The sequence below is a fragment of the Eublepharis macularius genome, chromosome 10 (assembly GCF_028583425.1).
Source record: "Eublepharis macularius isolate TG4126 chromosome 10, MPM_Emac_v1.0, whole genome shotgun sequence".
In the NCBI taxonomy this organism is placed as follows: Eukaryota; Metazoa; Chordata; class Lepidosauria; order Squamata; family Eublepharidae; genus Eublepharis; species Eublepharis macularius.
The window spans coordinates 76,726,828-76,744,447 of NC_072799.1; the positions used below are offsets into that span (position 1 = coordinate 76,726,828).

At 40.7% G+C, this 17,620-nt stretch overlaps 1 protein-coding gene across 1 annotated transcript in view; it reads left to right on the top strand.

Moving 5' to 3' along the window:
• STOX2 (storkhead box 2) overlaps positions 1–17,620 on the top strand; it is a 193,084-nt gene that overhangs the window by 157,315 nt on the left and 18,149 nt on the right. The window contains exon 2 of the mRNA XM_054989945.1: positions 4,102–4,254. Within this exon, the coding sequence (XP_054845920.1) occupies positions 4,102–4,254 (153 nt within the window). The remainder of the gene's footprint in view (positions 1–4,101; positions 4,255–17,620) is intronic.

Genomic DNA, 17,620 nt, shown 5'->3' on the forward strand with positions numbered 1-17,620 from the left:
ATATTGTGCCAATGGAAATCAATGCAGTACTTGACATTTTGCTTTAAAGTATGTCAGAGCTAGCGTGGTTCTTACAGGAAATGTGTGCAAAACAAGTACACAATGATTAACAATTTTATCTATATAAACCATGTGCCACTTGATTAATTAACTTGTATTTACAATTTCTGAAGTTCTTCATTCCCCCTTCTATTGGTATCAAATTGATAACAAGTCGAAATGACAATTAGAACTTTATAATGAGTACTTAGGTAACCTATTGCCCTTTGGTAATAATAACTGCTCAAATCAGATTGATCAATAAAATATTTTGGAATGCAATAGAGACTACCAAAGAAGTGAAAAAATTAATCTCATCTCTTACAAAATTATGACCACTTTCCCCTTCCTGCCATCTGCGTTTCTTATTAATCATGTATTTAGAAATCTTTTTTTTTATTCATGTGATTTTTATTAAGGATTTTTTTCCTGGCAATCCATTGTTCCTGCCATGATTCATCCAGACATCACCTCTTTGTTTTCCCTTCCTTTTTATATCCTGATTCTACACTTTAAGTAGGGTTTGTGAGCAATGTGTGTATGTGTCAGTTCTAGGGATGGCAGTCCGTGGCTGATAGATCCCCAAACCCCTCACAGCAAGCACTCCAGTGTCTTGGATGAAAAGGTTTTATTATAGAGATCCGTTAAGTTCACAGGTACATTCAAAGATGGGTAAGTTGGCAGGAATGGGGTTACAAGCAGATGCACTTGGATATAAGGAGCATGATTCCCCCCTCCCCTTGAGCAGTTAGGAATTAGGCGCAAAAATCCCCAATTCCCATGAGAAACACAATAGCTTTGTCTGGGCAGAGAAAGGCAGAAGATGACAAGGAATTCAACTCCCTCTGTCTCTTGTGAAGAGTTACAATATAGTACAAGGTCAACAAACAGACTCCAGAGATAACAGGCTCAGCATTAGTACTTTCGTTTTCAGGCAGGCCAAAGATGGCATGAATATAATGGTTACAGTATATGAGCATAATAAGAGAACATACAGGTACACAGTGTGGTCAAATCAATACAGAGAACAGAGAATATATGAATGGATGGGTGAATGGTATGCAGACATGATGTGTGTGTGTGTGTGAACTGCTATCAAGTCACAGTCATCTTATGAAAACTCTATAGGATTTTCAAGAGGTGGTTTGCCATTGCCTGCTTCTCTGTAGTGGCCCTGGACTTTCTTAGTGTTTTCCCACCCAAGTAGTAATAAGGGCTGACCTTGCTTAGCTTCCAAAATCTGAAGAAGTCGAACTAGCCTGTGCCATTCAGGTCAAAGTAGAGTTGTGTAGTCTTCATCATAAAACGACCAAGCAAACAAGATTTTGGATCAATATGTTTTAATGTATTGTCGAAGGCTTTCACGGCCGGAGAACGATGGTTGTTGGGGGTTTTCCGGGCTGTATTGCCGTGGTCTTGGCATTGTAGTTCCTGACGTTTCGCCAGCAGCTGTGGCTGGCATCTTCAGAGGTGTAGCACCAAAAGACAGAGATCTCTCAGTGTCACAGTGTGGAAAAGATGTAGGTCATTTGTATCTACTCAGGAGGGGTGGGGTTGAGCTGAGTCATTCTGTAAGAGTTTCCCAGGGTGTGGAATGCTAATGGCGGGAGGCTTCACTGTGTCCTGAGGCGGTTCTTTTGCATATGGATTGGTGCTTGATGTGCTAATCTTCTCTGCAGGGCTATTGTCGGGTGTGGAGTGTTTTGTTGGCCTGGTGTTTTTCAGAACTGGAGCCCATGCTCTGTTCATTCTTAAGGTTTCTTCTTTCCTGTTGAAGTTTTGCTTATGCTTGTGAATTTCAATGGCTTCCCTGTGCAGTCTGACAAAGTAGTTGGAAGTGTTGTCCAGTATTTTGGTGTCCTGGAATAAGATACTGTGCCCTGTTTGAGTTAGGCTATGTTCAGCCACTGCTGATTTTTCAGGCTGTCCAAGTCTGCAGTGTCTTTCATGTTCTTTTATTCTTGTCTGGATGCTACGCTTTGTGGTCCCGATGTAAACTTGTCCACAGCTGCAGGGTATACGGTATACTCCTGCAGAGGTGAGGGGATCTCTGCTGTCTTTTGCTGATCGTAGCATCTGTTGTATTTTTCGGGTGGGTCTGAATACTGCTTGAAGGTTATGCTTTTTCATAAGCTTTCCCATCTGATCAGTAATTCCTTTGATATATGGCAAAAACACTTTTCCTGTGGGAGACTGTTTTTCTTTGGTTGTTTGATTCATCCTGGGTTTGATTGCTCTTCGGATTTCATTTCTGGAGTAGCCATTTGCCTGAAGTGCGTGGTTTAGATGATTAATTTCCTCATTGAGAAAGCGCGGCTCACATATCCGTCTTGCACGATCCACTAATGTTTTCATTATGCCTCTTTTCTGTCGGGGGTGGTGATTGGAGTTTTTGTGTAAGTACCGATCAGTGTGAGTTGGTTTCCTGTAGACCTTGTGACCTAACTGAAAGTTTGCTTTGCGGATGACCAAGGTATCCAGGAATGAGAGTTTTCCCTCACTTTCTTTCTCCATTGTGAATTGTATGTTCAGGTGGATGTTGTTGAGATGATTCAAAAACTCCATCAATTCTTCCTCCCCATGGCTCCAAATGATAAATGATAAATGTATCATCCACAAACCGGAACCATACACGGTTTGTGGATGATACATTTATCATTTATCATTTGGAGCCATGGGGAGGAAGAATTGATGGAGTTTTTGAATCATCTCAACAACATCCACCTGAACATACAATTCACAATGGAGAAAGAAAGTGAGGGAAAACTCTCATTCCTGGATACCTTGGTCATCCGCAAAGCAAACTTTCAGTTAGGTCACAAGGTCTACAGGAAACCAACTCACACTGATCGGTACTTACACAAAAACTCCAATCACCACCCCCGACAGAAAAGAGGCATAATGAAAACATTAGTGGATCGTGCAAGACGGATATGTGAGCCGCGCTTTCTCAATGAGGAAATTAATCATCTAAACCACGCACTTCAGGCAAATGGCTACTCCAGAAATGAAATCCGAAGAGCAATCAAACCCAGGATGAATCAAACAACCAAAGAAAAACAGTCTCCCACAGGAAAAGTGTTTTTGCCATATATCAAAGGAATTACTGATCAGATGGGAAAGCTTATGAAAAAGCATAACCTTCAAGCAGTATTCAGACCCACCCGAAAAATACAACAGATGCTACGATCAGCAAAAGACAGCAGAGATCCCCTCACCTCTGCAGGAGTATACCGTATACCCTGCAGCTGTGGACAAGTTTACATCGGGACCACAAAGCGTAGCATCCAGACAAGAATAAAAGAACATGAAAGACACTGCAGACTTGGACAGCCTGAAAAATCAGCAGTGGCTGAACATAGCCTAACTCAAACAGGGCACAGTATCTTATTCCAGGACACCAAAATACTGGACAACACTTCCAACTACTTTGTCAGACTGCACAGGGAAGCCATTGAAATTCACAAGCATAAGCAAAACTTCAACAGGAAAGAAGAAACCTTAAGAATGAACAGAGCATGGGCTCCAGTTCTGAAAAACACCAGGCCAACAAAACACTCCACACCCGACAATAGCCCTGCAGAGAAGATTAGCACATCAAGCACCAATCCATATGCAAAAGAACCGCCTCAGGACACAGTGAAGCCTCCCGCCATTAGCATTCCACACCCTGGGAAACTCTTACAGAATGACTCAGCTCAACCCCACCCCTCCTGAGTAGATACAAATGACCTACATCTTTTCCACACTGTGACACTGAGAGATCTCTGTCTTTTGGTGCTACACCTCTGAAGATGCCAGCCACAGCTGCTGGCGAAACGTCAGGAACTACAATGCCAAGACCACGGCAATACAGCCCGGAAAACCCCCAACAACCATCAATATGTTTTAACATTGTAAGTTTTTAAAAAAGGATTGCCGGATTTTAATTCTTGCATTGTAAAGGTTTTTTCCTTTTTTGCAGAACTGTGATGGAAGCATCACTCTTTCTCCATATAGTCATCTTGATTAAATGATAAGTTACGCAACACAGTTGGCTGAAAGTCCATTTTCTCTCTGCAGGTGATGTATCGCCCATCAGTATGTCTCCCATCAGTCAATCACAGTTTATCCCACTTGGGGAAATCCTTTGCTTGGCCATCTCTGCAATGAACTCAGCACGAAAACAAGTCACGCAAGAAGCACTAATGGAACATCTAACAACCTGCTTTCCAGGTAATTGTATGCTAATGCAGCCCTGCTCATGTTGACCTAGATTTCTTTTAAAGGCATTTTCAGCAACTCTTAGGGGAAGTTTAAGAAGCTTGCTCAACATTATATGGGGGCAAGGGCAATATGGCACGATGGAGAGTGAATTTGGGGGCACAGCAGGGCTTTTTTTCAGCTGGAATGCGGTGGAATGGAGTTCCGGCACCTCTTGAAAATGGTCACATGGCCGGTGGCCCCGCCCCCTAATCTCCAGACAGAGGGGAGTTTAGATCGCCCTCTGCGGCACGGAAGGCAATTTAAACTCACCTCTGTCGGAGATCAGGGGGCGGGGCCACCAGCCATGTCACCGTTTTTGCTGAGGGCAATTTAAACTTTTAAAAAAACCACCCTTGTCCCAACTGACCCAAAGTGACGTATTGTGCGGTACTGAGTTCTACCACCTCTCTTCCCAGAAAAAAATCCCTGGGGCACAGTATGTAGTTTCTCTCTGTATGTTTTGGAGGGGCCAGTTCAGAGTGTGATTGGCTTCCACTATTCTTTGCCTATATTGCTTATAAAACTTAGACATTTGAAATATTTTGTTTTCTGAAAATGCATACTTCTTGTCACCTACCAGGAGGTAATTTTAAATCTTCTGGAGCACCAAAATACCAATCCAGTCTGGAGTTTTCCTCCTTCCTTGTGATAAGGCTTTTCCTTCTAACTAGTTACAATGAGTGGGACTGTGAGTTTTAAAATGTCTGATTGTTTTTTCCAAATAAGAGTTGAAAAAAATGTTAGCTAAAGAGCTGAGATGCAATTTGTTCCTAAACATATTTACTCAGGAGTAAATAACACTGAGGTTCTTAATGGGGCTCACTCCTGTATAATTGCACAGGATTGGAAATATGAGAGCTGCCTTTTCCCCCCTTCAATTTTCTCAGTGAAAGGGTTGTAAACTTTGGGAATAATTAGGAAATTAAAATTCTGATGAAATGTCCAGATGTGACTGAATGGATGAACAAATTGTATGCATACGTGTCAGTGACTAAATTAACTTCTTATATTCACAATAGACCAGTTTCAGAATTTCAGGAAAAATGGAAAATATTCTATGATACTTTGTTATATATTCTGTTTATGATACTATGTTCACTAATGTCGTTTTCTGTCACATATTTTATTTCTGATACTTTGTTCACTGTCTAATGCTATTTTCTGTTTTAAATTATTTTTAAAAATTCTGATGAAATGCATGTTCTTTTAGAATCATGAGAAATAACAATGTAAGGCATTAGCTAATTACAATTCTTGTATACTGTGGACATAACTGTCAAGGCCTCTCACCTGTTTTAGATTCTTTCATCTTCTGAAGCGCATGAAAGAAACTGGTCTATATTTGGACGTTTATACCCATATATATTTACAGCTGAACTAATCTGTGAAAGTGTAGAGAAGCTGGTTTCATTCCTTTGAAACCTTCAGTTCTTTGAACAAGAAAGTTCTGAACCAGAAGCTATTGATCTTTTAGGATATGATTAAGGATTAGAAAAAGAAATTTAAACAGAGAGAGAAGCTTTAGAAGGTAGCATTTTCAAGGATGTGTTATTGATTGTTTAAGAGATGTGACATAAGTTTTCTGTGACTAATTTTGTTCACAGCTACCATGGCACTTAACTGTGTGCAGTGATGATACATGAATGAACAGTTCGGTGTTATTTTAATTTTTAACTCAATATCTAGACCTACTGACAACCTGTAATATTGTGATGTGTTCGGATGGAAGCAAATACTACTAGCTTTTCCCTCAGAGCATTGAAAGCATTTTTAAAGATTATCATGGGTGTGTTCACTCATTCTACTGTCACCTCTGATAAACTGGTGTTATGAGTATTTTTGGTATTGTTTCTTCTGTTTGTGGATAGAGAAAATAGAGAAAAAAATTTCTCAATTCACGTCCCCCCGGCCGTTTTGTTCACTACAATGTTAATGGTTTTTATTTTCATCTCTGTTTCACCTGGCAAAGCCTAGTACATGTTTGGGATATCTTCCACACAAGTGTGCTGGATAGAGTATGTCAGACTTTCTTCTCCTATGTCTTTATTTATGAGGGCTTGCCAAAGACTGTGAAGACTGGGCCATGTTGGAGGAAAGGTGGTGGAGAGAGCTTCTCTTTTTAGTAGTGCTTGTGTCAGATTTTTCTGCAAACTGAGCAGATTATAATGGGAATGTTTTGGTGTGTTCATTGTTGGGTAGTCTATATTTTAATACTTCCATCTCCTTTCAGCCTGCCAAGAGAACTCTGTTCCTCACAAGGGTTTCTGAATGACAAGTGGGCCTTGCTGGGCTCTGTTTTTCCAAATGAGAAGAACCTCCATTGTTTGCTGCTTCTATATATGTTAAAGACGCCATGGAGAGGAAAATGCGTTCCGCCTCTGCCCTTAATATTAACATGGCTAACTTCTTGGCCGTTATGTGTGAATATCAAATTTTCCTCTGGCCAAAGATGTCTTCCTATTTGGATGCCCTACCAGCCTCTAGCCAAGCTGATTCAAAATGAGGTGATAATCCTCTCAAAGCAGCAGATCAGAGTGAATAGGCATGCCTTGGATGTCTCTGCCAGGGCCTGAACACCTTGGTGGTCTTACATAGACATGCATGGCAGCCCTCCCACTGGAGATTCGAAATAAGAAATAAAAATATCTTACGGCACTCTGCCACAGTCTCCATATATCTCAATTTACAGACAATCTGCGAGTTGTGATTATCAGCCCAGATGAGATTACAGGACCTACAGAAACTACCCATATCAGCCACAGTATCCACCTTACTGGGGTCCTTATTCTGCCAGTCCCAGTCAAAGAGAAAGTCCTCAAGACGGCCCAATCCAGCCCATCAGAGTCAGTCTTCTAAGGACTCTGCCCAAGGTCAAAACAAGGACTAATTTTTACTAGACCTCCATACAGTGACTGCTTCTGCATTGTGTAATGACAGACTGTCAGTTCATTCATGCATAGTTTTACAGATACTTGGTTATTTCAATAATTAAAGGTTATAAATTAAAAGTTTCATACACTGCCTCCTACTTGTTTGCCCTCACAAGCTCCTAATAATATATTCCCTCAGTTGCTGGAGGAAATTCAATCTTTGTTGGCTAAAGGGGCCCTCCTGGAACTTTCAGGGTCTGACAACCTCTTTGGGTTTCTTCCTGGTAGATAAGGAGGATGGAGGAAAAAGGCTCATTTTAGATTTAATGCCCCTTCATGACTACCTGAGAATCGCGAAATTCAGAATGGTCATGGTCCCTTGGGTCATATGGTTTCCCAAGATGCCTGGTTTGCAGTTCTTGATTTACAGGACTCTTTCTTTCATTTTTCTATACACTGGGACCATCAAAAGTACCTCCGTTTCGGTTTCCATGGTATGGTGTTTCGGTATAATGCCTTACCCTTTGGTTTGGCTGCAACACCACGAGTTTTCACAAAGCGTGTTGCAGTAGTGGTTGCTCACCTTAGAGGCTGCTCTATTTACCCCTATCATGATGACTGGTTAATCACTGCTCAGTCCCCAGAGATTTTAAGAAAGCATTTCACCCTTATATTGTCCACATGTAAAACTCTAAGGTTGTTGATAAATGCAAAGAAATCTAACTTGACCGTTCTGTACCATACAATTTGTGGGGGCGATGGGTAAGAATGTTCTGCTGGCTCTAGTAGAACATTCTTACCCATTCGTATTCTTTGGTGCGGCACTTTTTAGCAAATAGATTTCAATCTGCACAATCTATTCAAGTTATGTTAGGGCTCATGGCCTCTACTGCGGTCTTAAGAGGAGAACTTTGCAACCTTGATTTCTTAGAGGCTTTCACCCTAACTGTCAGTCCTAATCCCAAGGTGGGTACGGCACTCCTTGTTATGCTGGTGACAACCAAGTAATCTGTCAAGAGGAGTTGCATTTGTTATACCTTTTCATGAAGTGAGCCTTACTATGGATGCTTCCCTGGAAGGGTGGGGGGCTCATTGTGATGCTGTTTCTGTCAACAGCATTTGGTCAGAGGATGAGAAGGCAAGCCATATTAATTTACTCAAGTTGTGAGCAGTTTATTATGCGCTTAACTCTCTCGCAGGTATGGTATCCCACCGAAGAGTCCAAGTCCTACAATTCCAGGACGGACTGGTTCAGCAAATTGGGCAGTTCCCACCAGGAGTGGGTCCTTGTGGGCAAGTATGTCCATCAAATTTCTCAGCAGTGGAGTTTCCTGGAAGTCGACCTTTTTGCCACACAGGACAATACCAAGTGTCATGTCTGACTGTGCCCAGTCATCCATGCCAGTGTTAAGCTTGTGGTCCTGAGTCACCTCAGTCTTGGAACTGATCTCATGTTGTAACTGATAAGTCCATTCCTTAGCTTTCAATAACCGCTTTCGTTTTCTCACTCTCACAGCATAGCCAGCAGCTGGTAAAGCTGCGAACATTCTTTTCCGTTGATATTGTTTAATCTGACCTTGAGTGTCTGAAGTGTTGCATTGCTCAGTATCTTGCCTGTCTAGTGTGTGAACTCTGGAAATGTTTCCCAGACTGCCTCTGTACTTGTGGTTTAGGCGAGAGGGGGTTGGTTGAGTATATTGCCTTGTAACTGCCTGAAGCCTTATTCCGTTCAAAGAGAAGTTACCATGCTCATATGCACTTTACTTCATGTATCCCTATGGACCTGTGTATATGGAAAAAGACTGATTTCCTGAATAAAAGTCATTTAGCCAAGGACGTGTGTCTTGCTGAAATAATCCAGGGATCTATCTGCCATAACCTGTCATCCATAGTCTGACACAAAGCCTCCTGCTCAAGTGGGGGAAGTGGCAGGACGGGAATGTTGTTCTACGCCTTCCCACCTATCCTAATGATACATGGAGTGGTATGCAAAATCTTAAGCGTGCTTGCCTGTTCTCCGCCTGAGAACAGGGGGCTGCGGGCAGTTTGCGCCCCTCCAGCCTCCACAGACAGCGGCACGGACAGCCCAGCTCCCTGAGCTGCGTTAGACCTCCATGAACCCCAAACCGGAAGTCCAGTGGTATGCAAAATCGATGGACTGGACCAGGTGCTTCCTCATAATTCTGTTCTGGTTACGGCAACCCTGGTTCCATACTCTCAAGCGCCTGACCAAGGGGAATTATATTTACTTGACATTGACAACAGTCTTAGTTCATTTCAGTCAGACATTGTATCATGACTTAGGCAGGCTACCCCTGACAGCATGGTTGCTCAAACACTAGGGTTGCATTTTTCTGAGGAAGTGGTAAATGTCTTAGTGAAAGCTTGCAGATCCTCCTCTAGAAGATTTTATTCCCTTAAGTGGAACAGATTTGTGCTTGGGCTGATCTTTATTTAATGTCTTTGATTATTTAATATTCCTCATCATCAACATTTTTATTACAGTACCAAGACCAATATACAAAAATTATGTTACCTAACCACTTATCAGTAAAAAGAAAAACCATCAGTTTTTAAAAACTTTTAAAATCCATTTCACGCTGTTTAAAAATTAATGTACAAAATCTGGCTACTTGCCATGTGATCACGTGGTTTTTGTCAGCTAAGAGCCAGCAGAGCTTTGCTTTATTTGTAGTTATATGACCGGGAATCCTATCTAATAATGGAGTAATAATTTTTAAATGGACCTCTCCCTAAAATGGGCAACTGAAGAACATGTGCTCTGCAGACTGTACCTCTCCCAAAGGGCATAGACATAGCCTTTCTGCACAGGGGATTTTGTTGTACCTACCCTCAACAACCGCTGGTGGAAAAGCAGAACACCTGGCCAAAGAAAATGCCCTTCTGAAATTATTTACTTCCACAGAGGCCAGATACTTGGCTGGCTCAAGAGTACCTTTATCATTTGTCAACACCCCCATTTTAGATGCACTAGAGATGACAGATTGGCACTCTATGTCTTCTATTCTTTGTTTAATTAACCTTTTGGCTCGTTCAGTCCCCTGAGTTAGGAGCACCTGAGGAGAGAAACTTTTTTGTAATATACCTATAAACCACTTTAAGCCAGCTGGATTTAAATTCGTCATGGAGAATCAGGGGGAGCAAACCTTGAGGATAGAAAAAAGCCTTCAGACACAAAAGCTTTCAGACACCCACCCTAGTTTCAAACCTCAGGTTTCCAGACTCCAGCCGAATCCAGGCGTTTAATACACCCTTGGGAACTTGTAGCACAGCTTTCAAAAATGTGGACTGTGCTCTTCCTTGTGGATTGAAACAAGAGGAGGGAGGACCTAAAAATGTTCCATATAGCATCTGCGCTAAAGACTTGGCCTTATACAGCTTTAACGCTGCTGGAACAAAATAGCCACCCTGGGTACGAAGAATTTTTAATATGGCATTTGCCGATCTTTCCCCCTTGTTCAGCGACATATTGGCTGTTCTTAACCCTTGAGCCATTTGCCTGTACAATCACACCCAAGTATTTAAAGCTATCTACTTGTTCAGTCTGATGGCCATTGATAGCCCAATACCTTTGTTTCGATCTACTCCCGAATGCTATGATTTTGGTCTTCTGATAATTAATATCCAGGAGCTCAGTTTCACAAAACATAGCCATTTTCCCAAGGGTTCTCCTTAAGCCAACTGGGGTTCTGGATAAGAGCAGTGCATCATCAGCATACAGTAACACAGGTACGTGCCGGTTTGCGAGTTTAGGGGGTTGAAGATCTGGAGTATTGAGCCAGCTAACCATATTATTGATGTAGAAACCAAATAAGACTGGGGCTAGCAGGCAACCCTGCCTAACACCTCTTAGAGTTTTTCATATTCTTGCAAACCTCTGGTTTGGCTTCTTTATCTATTAAAATCCACTTAGCTACCAGTTCCTCTTTCTATACTGATATAGATGTGAAAACGTTATTTTCACACTATTTGTTAAAGTTGTTTCTGGGGGGGCTATATAATTTGTATGCACCAAGGGCCCCTCTGGTACCACAATGGTCCCTCTCCCTGGTCTTAGCTAGGCTGATGTTAAAACTGTTCAGGTCATTGGCAACATGTCCTTCACCTCTCCTTTCCTCTAAAGTGGCCCTCTTGCTAGCTATTACATTGGCCCGGAGAGTTAGTGAGCTCCAAGCCTTAAGGGTGGATCCGCCCTTTCTACGGGTGTATCCGGACAAAATAGTGATGCATACTAGTTTGCAGTTCTTACCTAAGGTAGTGTCCAGATTTCATCTGTCTCAGAGCATAACCCTCCTGGTGTTTTTTCCCAACCCAACAACTTCTCAGGAACATACACTACACACAATTTTTGTTTTCCATTCTGGCCCCAATAAAGGCAAAGCTGGGTCATCTCAGACAATATCTAGATAGGAGGTACTTGCTATTAAAATGTGTTAGAAGTCTGCTCAAGTTCTTGCCTGTTACTCTCCATTCAACAAGAGCACAAGCTGCCTCCACTGTGTTCCTTTGAGGGGTGCCATTGGTGTTGCTGGGTGGCAACATGGTCTTCGGCAGATACTTTTGTCAAACCCTATGCAGTGGATGCTTACTCTAGAAGCGAGATGGCAATGGGTCAAGCAGTCGTATAATCTCTCTTCATCTGGATGTGGTCTGTATAGAACTGTATAGAATAGGAATCAGTTTGTATATTTAGGCATTAAAAAATAGTAACTGGAGGAATCTTATGGACAATTAGGAAGAGACAATTGTGGCTATTTTTATTCAAGGTAGCTGGAATAAGTATAGTGAAAACTGAGATGCAGCAGTGGTACCGTTGTCTTCAGAAAACAAAAGTGCTGTATGCTTCTGACAGTTGCCCTGCTTTATTGTGCCCCCAAAGTAGGATACATACACATTTTCATTCTGAATCGCATCCAGTTTACGTGTGTCTTTCATTTAACTGAGTTCACCTTAGGTCACTCTTCTTTTTTCAGTGGCAAACAAGACATAATCTTCTGTCGGGAAGCTCCGTGGAGGACACAGTATGCTCTCTCGAGATGCAGAGAATGTACTTGTCTGGTGATTCAGTGTCCAGACAGATTTTGTTTTTAAATTATTAAAGCACTACATAATCTTAATAACACCACTGCTGTCGAGCAGTATTTTTTAAATTCCAACTTCTCTAAGTTCTTTTTGTTACTGTTTTTGGAAAAATTTACTGGTAAAATGGAAATATGAGCATGGCGGAAGATGAAACTGATGTACACGTTTATTTAAGAGAAGTTAAGGGAAAATACCCACAGTCTTAATGGCACTGTGAATTTTATATGGTCTTCAAAATGTGTTTAATTCTTAATATTCTCTCTTTCTGTAATTGTAAAATAGGTATGGTAGAACGTGATGAGTTATGGGCAGTGTTTGAGAAATCATTTTGCTAGCCTTCAAGAGGTATATGCAGAAGTAAAAGCTCATTATGCTTATTTGTTATTTCCCTACGTGTTAGTATTGCCATACTTTTCATACCTCCTAAAACCAAGGAAACTGTACACTGTAATAGCAGTAAGACTTTGATCTCCATCTTGGAAATGCACCTTAACATGCTGAGGGGGTTGAATGTGTCAGTGAAGCTGAGAATAATACTATCAGGAGTGCAGACTTGGTAAAGGGTCTAAACTCTCAGCAGAGTAACTCAAGGTGGAATAATCAAGGCTGAAACACTAAGATGCATTCACCCCCTTCAGGAATCAATGGTCACATCCACAGAAGAGAATTGACAGTGGAGGAGTCCCTAAAGTTTAGCTACTGGACAGCAGCAGTAGTGGAAGGTGAAAACTGGTGGAGGATCTTTCACAGACAACAGCAGTGACACTTCAGCTAACCCGGGTTAGTAATGTGCAGAATAAGGTAATGATAAACTAATTCTGACCTTCTCTTACCTCAAAAACCATCTGATGTGACAATCCAAAATGAAAGAACGTATAGTGCTGTAAGATAGACACACACACCCTCCCAGGTTGGATGGCATTCAATTGGCTACTGGGAAAGAGCAGAGGACAAGTATGAAGAACGCTATTCTTAGTCATGGGACTGGATTAAAGTCAAAAGAATGTTCAGTTGCAGATGTGAATAGATGCAAAAGGAACGTCCAAAGCTGTGCAACACACATAATAGGAACATGGAACGCGAGAAAAATGAAGCCAGGTAAACTTGAAATAGTAAAACAAGAAGTGGAACATTTAAACATTGTAATCCTGCATTTGAGTGAACTAAAGTGGACTGAATTGGGACATTTTCAGTCAGAAAATTACCAAGTGTTTTACTCCAAAAATGACAAACTCAGAAGACACAGTGTTGCTCTAGTAGCACGGCAAGATGCAACACAAGCAATCAAGAGCTATAACTCAAAGTCTGACTAATATCAATCAGACTTCATGGAAGGCCCTTCATCACAACCATCGTTCAAGTACATGCCCAAGCTACAGATGCTGATAGTCATAGGTGACTAGAATGCATTGAAATGCAGGATGCATGAAATTCTAGATGTTTAAAATAATGCAGTGAGCCCCCAATCTGGATTACCACACACAAAAAATTCGGATCAGAGCATTGCAGCATTGATAATTATAAGTGACTAGAATGCAAAAGTAGGAGACAAAGCAGAGTCAAGCATTGTTGGAAAATTTGGACTAGGATTACAAAATGAAAGAGGAGAGAAACTCATAGAATTTTATGTAGCCAACAATGTGTTCATGACAAACACATGCTTCAGGCAACCTAATGGAAAATTGTATATGTGACAATCACCAAGCAACCAATACAGGAACCAAATACATTACATAATTGGAAGCAGAAGATGGAGAAGCTCTATTCTGTCTGCTAAAACAAGACTGGGAGCTGATTGTGGTACAGATCATAAATTGTTAGTATCAAAATTAGAATAAAGCTGAAGAGAAACACTGAAGAATCATAGTGCTAAAATATAATCTAAATAATATTCCTGAAGAATTTAAAGATCATTTAAAGAAAGGTTTACATTCCTAAGTGTAGTTGATCGTGAACCGGAAGAACTGTGGGCTGAAACCAAAGATATTATCAAGGGAAAATGTGCAAAGTCTATTCCTGTAACCAAAAGAGAAGAAAAGCCTAGACGGATAACTAATGAAACTCTTAAAACTGCTAAATAAAAATGAAAAGCAAAAGTAAAAGATGACAGAAATAGAGTCAGAATTCTAAATGCAGCTTTTCAATGACTTGCACATAGAGATAAAAAGATAACTAATGCAAAGAAATGGAAGAGAACAACAACAAAGGAACAAAAGATATGGTCCACAAAGTCCAGGAAATCTAAAGGAAATGCAAATGATGGATAGGGATGTTGAAAGATTAACACAGAAATACAGTATCCAATCAGGACAAAATAAAGGAAAGAAACAATACACTGAAGATCTATACAGAAGAGGATGACAGATCCCTTCAAAGAAGAATATTTTGATCAGGGCTTTTTTTCAGCAGGAACGCGGTGGGACGGAATTCCGGAACCTCTTGAAAATGGTCACATGGCCGGTGGCCCCGCCCCCTGATCTCCAGACAGAGGGGAGTTTAGATTGTCCTCTGCGCAATCTAAACTCCCCTCTGTCTGGAGATCAGGGGGCGGGGCCACCAGCCATGTGACCATTTTCTCCGAGGGAAACCCACTGAGTTCCACCACCTCTTTTCCCAGAAAAAAGCCCTGATTTTGATGAAGAACCTGCAGTCAAGTGAAAGCTGCACTCAGAAGAAATAGGGAGAAGCTAATCACCAGGATTAGATAGTATACCAATAGAACTATTTCAAGCTACAGAAAACAAGTCCATCAAAATCTTAACAAGAATATGTCAACAAATATGGGAATCCAAACAATCTACATTCCAGTTCCAAAAAAAGTGGATGCCAAAGACTGCAACAACTATTGGACCATTGCATTAATTTCCATGCAAACAAAATGATGCTCAAAATTCTTTAACAAAGATTCTTAACATATATGGAATGAGAAATGCCAGATGTTCAAGCTGAATTCAGAAAAGGAAGAGGCTCTAGAGATCACATTGCAAATTACAGTGGCTAATGGTATATGCCAGGGAATTTCAGAAGGAAATCAGCCTGTATTTTATACATTACAGAAAAGCTTTTGACTGTGTGGATCATGAAAAGCTATAGGCGATATTAAAAGAAGCAGGTGTGCCACAGTATCTGTTTTGATGCTCAGCCTATACTCTGGACAAGAGGCTACTGTTAGGACAGAATATGGGGGAAAAAAATGTTTTGCAGTAGATAAAGGTGTCAGACAAGGATGTATTTTGTCTCCCTATCTAGTTCTGCATATGATATGCAGAACATACCATAAGGAAAGCTGGATTAGATTTAGAAGAAGCTGGAGTGAAAGTTGGTGAAAGTAATATTAATAAATTGAGATATGCAGATGACATCACATTACTGGAAGAAAATAGTGAAGACTTATAATAATAACTTTCAATTTATTTACCGCCCTTCAGGACAATTTAACACCCACTCAGGACAGTTTACAAAGTATGTTATTATCATCCTTACAACAATCAACCTGTGAGGTGGGTGGGGCTGAGGGAGCTCTGAGAGAGCTATGACTGACCCACCGTCACCCAGCTGGCTTCAAGCGGAGGAGTGGGGAATCAAACCCAGCTCTCCAGATTAGAATCCCATCGCTCTTAACCACTACAGCAAACTGACTCTCTTGAAACACTTGCTGAAGAAGGCTAAAAGAGATAGTGCTAATGCAGGATTACAGCTGAACATCAAGAAGACAAAAGTAATGACTGCTGAGGAATTACACAATTTTAAGGCTGACAATGAAGATACTGAAATTGCAAAAGATTTCTATTCCTTGGCTCAATCATCAACCAAAAGGGAGACTGCAACCAAGAAATAAGGAGATTGATACTTGGAAGAGAAGCCATGAAAGAATTAGAAAAGATCCTTAAGGACAAGGATGAGTCACTGAGGAGCAAGATAGTCCATACTATGGTAGTCACCATTATTATATATGGATCTGAGAATAGGGCAGAGGAGAAAGCTGACAGGAAGAAAATTGATTCATTTGAAATCTGGTGCTAGACGAGGGTATTACATGTACAGCCAAAAAGACAAATAAGTGGGTCCTAGATCAAATCAAGCTTGAATTCTCTCTAGAAGCTAAAATGACAAGACTGAGACTATCGTACTTTGGTCATATAAAGAGAAGGCAAGATAAACTGCAAAAGACAATAATGCTAGGAAAAGTTAAAGGCAGTAGAAAAAGAGGAAGACTCAAAATGAGATGGCTTGACTCAATAAAAGCAGCCACGTCTTCCAGTTGCAGGATCTCAGCAAGTCTGTCAATGATAGGATATTTTGGAGGTCTTTCATTCATAGCGTCATATGTCGGAAGCAAATTGACAGCACACAATACACATCAACATAAGACTTTGAAGTTGTTATAGTGTTTTCATAATAGGTATGATGAATAGTTTTCTGGACTTAACCTAGGGACCTGTTAACCTAGGAATATCTCTGCTTCGCCATGAAGTTCACTTTTCTTTTAAAAAATTCTTTGGAAGACCTGCAACTTTTCCCAGGAGTTTTCAAAAAGCTTCAAAATGCAAACTAAATACAAATATGTTTAGAGCAGCTTACCCTTTACAAGTATTGAGAGACAATAATTTGAAAGTTGTCTGTTGTTTTTCTTCCCAATTAGATAAGAACAGATACTTCTGTCTGCCCTATTTTATTTTCTGAATTTGTTTTCCTATGGATTGGATCCAGTTTGAATTTCCACAACTTGTTCTTTATTATCTGAACCCACTTAAACTGAAAACAAATATACTCAGTACGCTGGTAGACTGTCACCTTCCATGTGTTCTTTTGATCCTCTTATTTCCATAGTAGCTCTTCAGTAGTTGTTACCAAGTTTCGTTATCCTATATTCTGGGTCACAGATTTATTTTCACTTACAGGAACCATTGTGTCATTTACCCTCATGTCTATTTTCAGCTTTTTTGATCTTTCTATTAATACTGCTTGATTAACTATAATGTCTAAAACTCTTGTTATACCTTCAGCTCTCTTTCCTGTTTTGTTTTAGTTGGGATGGATCCAACCAGGTTTTCCACTGCTGAAAAAAGTAAGAGAGGGTTCCTTTGGACCCCCCAAATGGGATTTGTTGGGCATTTTAGGACCTATACAGACAAAAATCATATAGATTGTAAGAAAGGGAATTGAGCGAAATTGAGTGAAAATTCTGGTTGGATCCAACCCCATGTAAGTATACGCAATTTTGTCTTCTGTTTTTCAACACCTGTAAAGTGAACGGTTATAACTTTATTAACCTGTTGGATCATTCAGGATAGGCAGTATGCAGGTCTTTTTTTCTGGGGAAAGAGGTGGGAGAACTCTCACCCGGGGCAACTCAAGGGAGA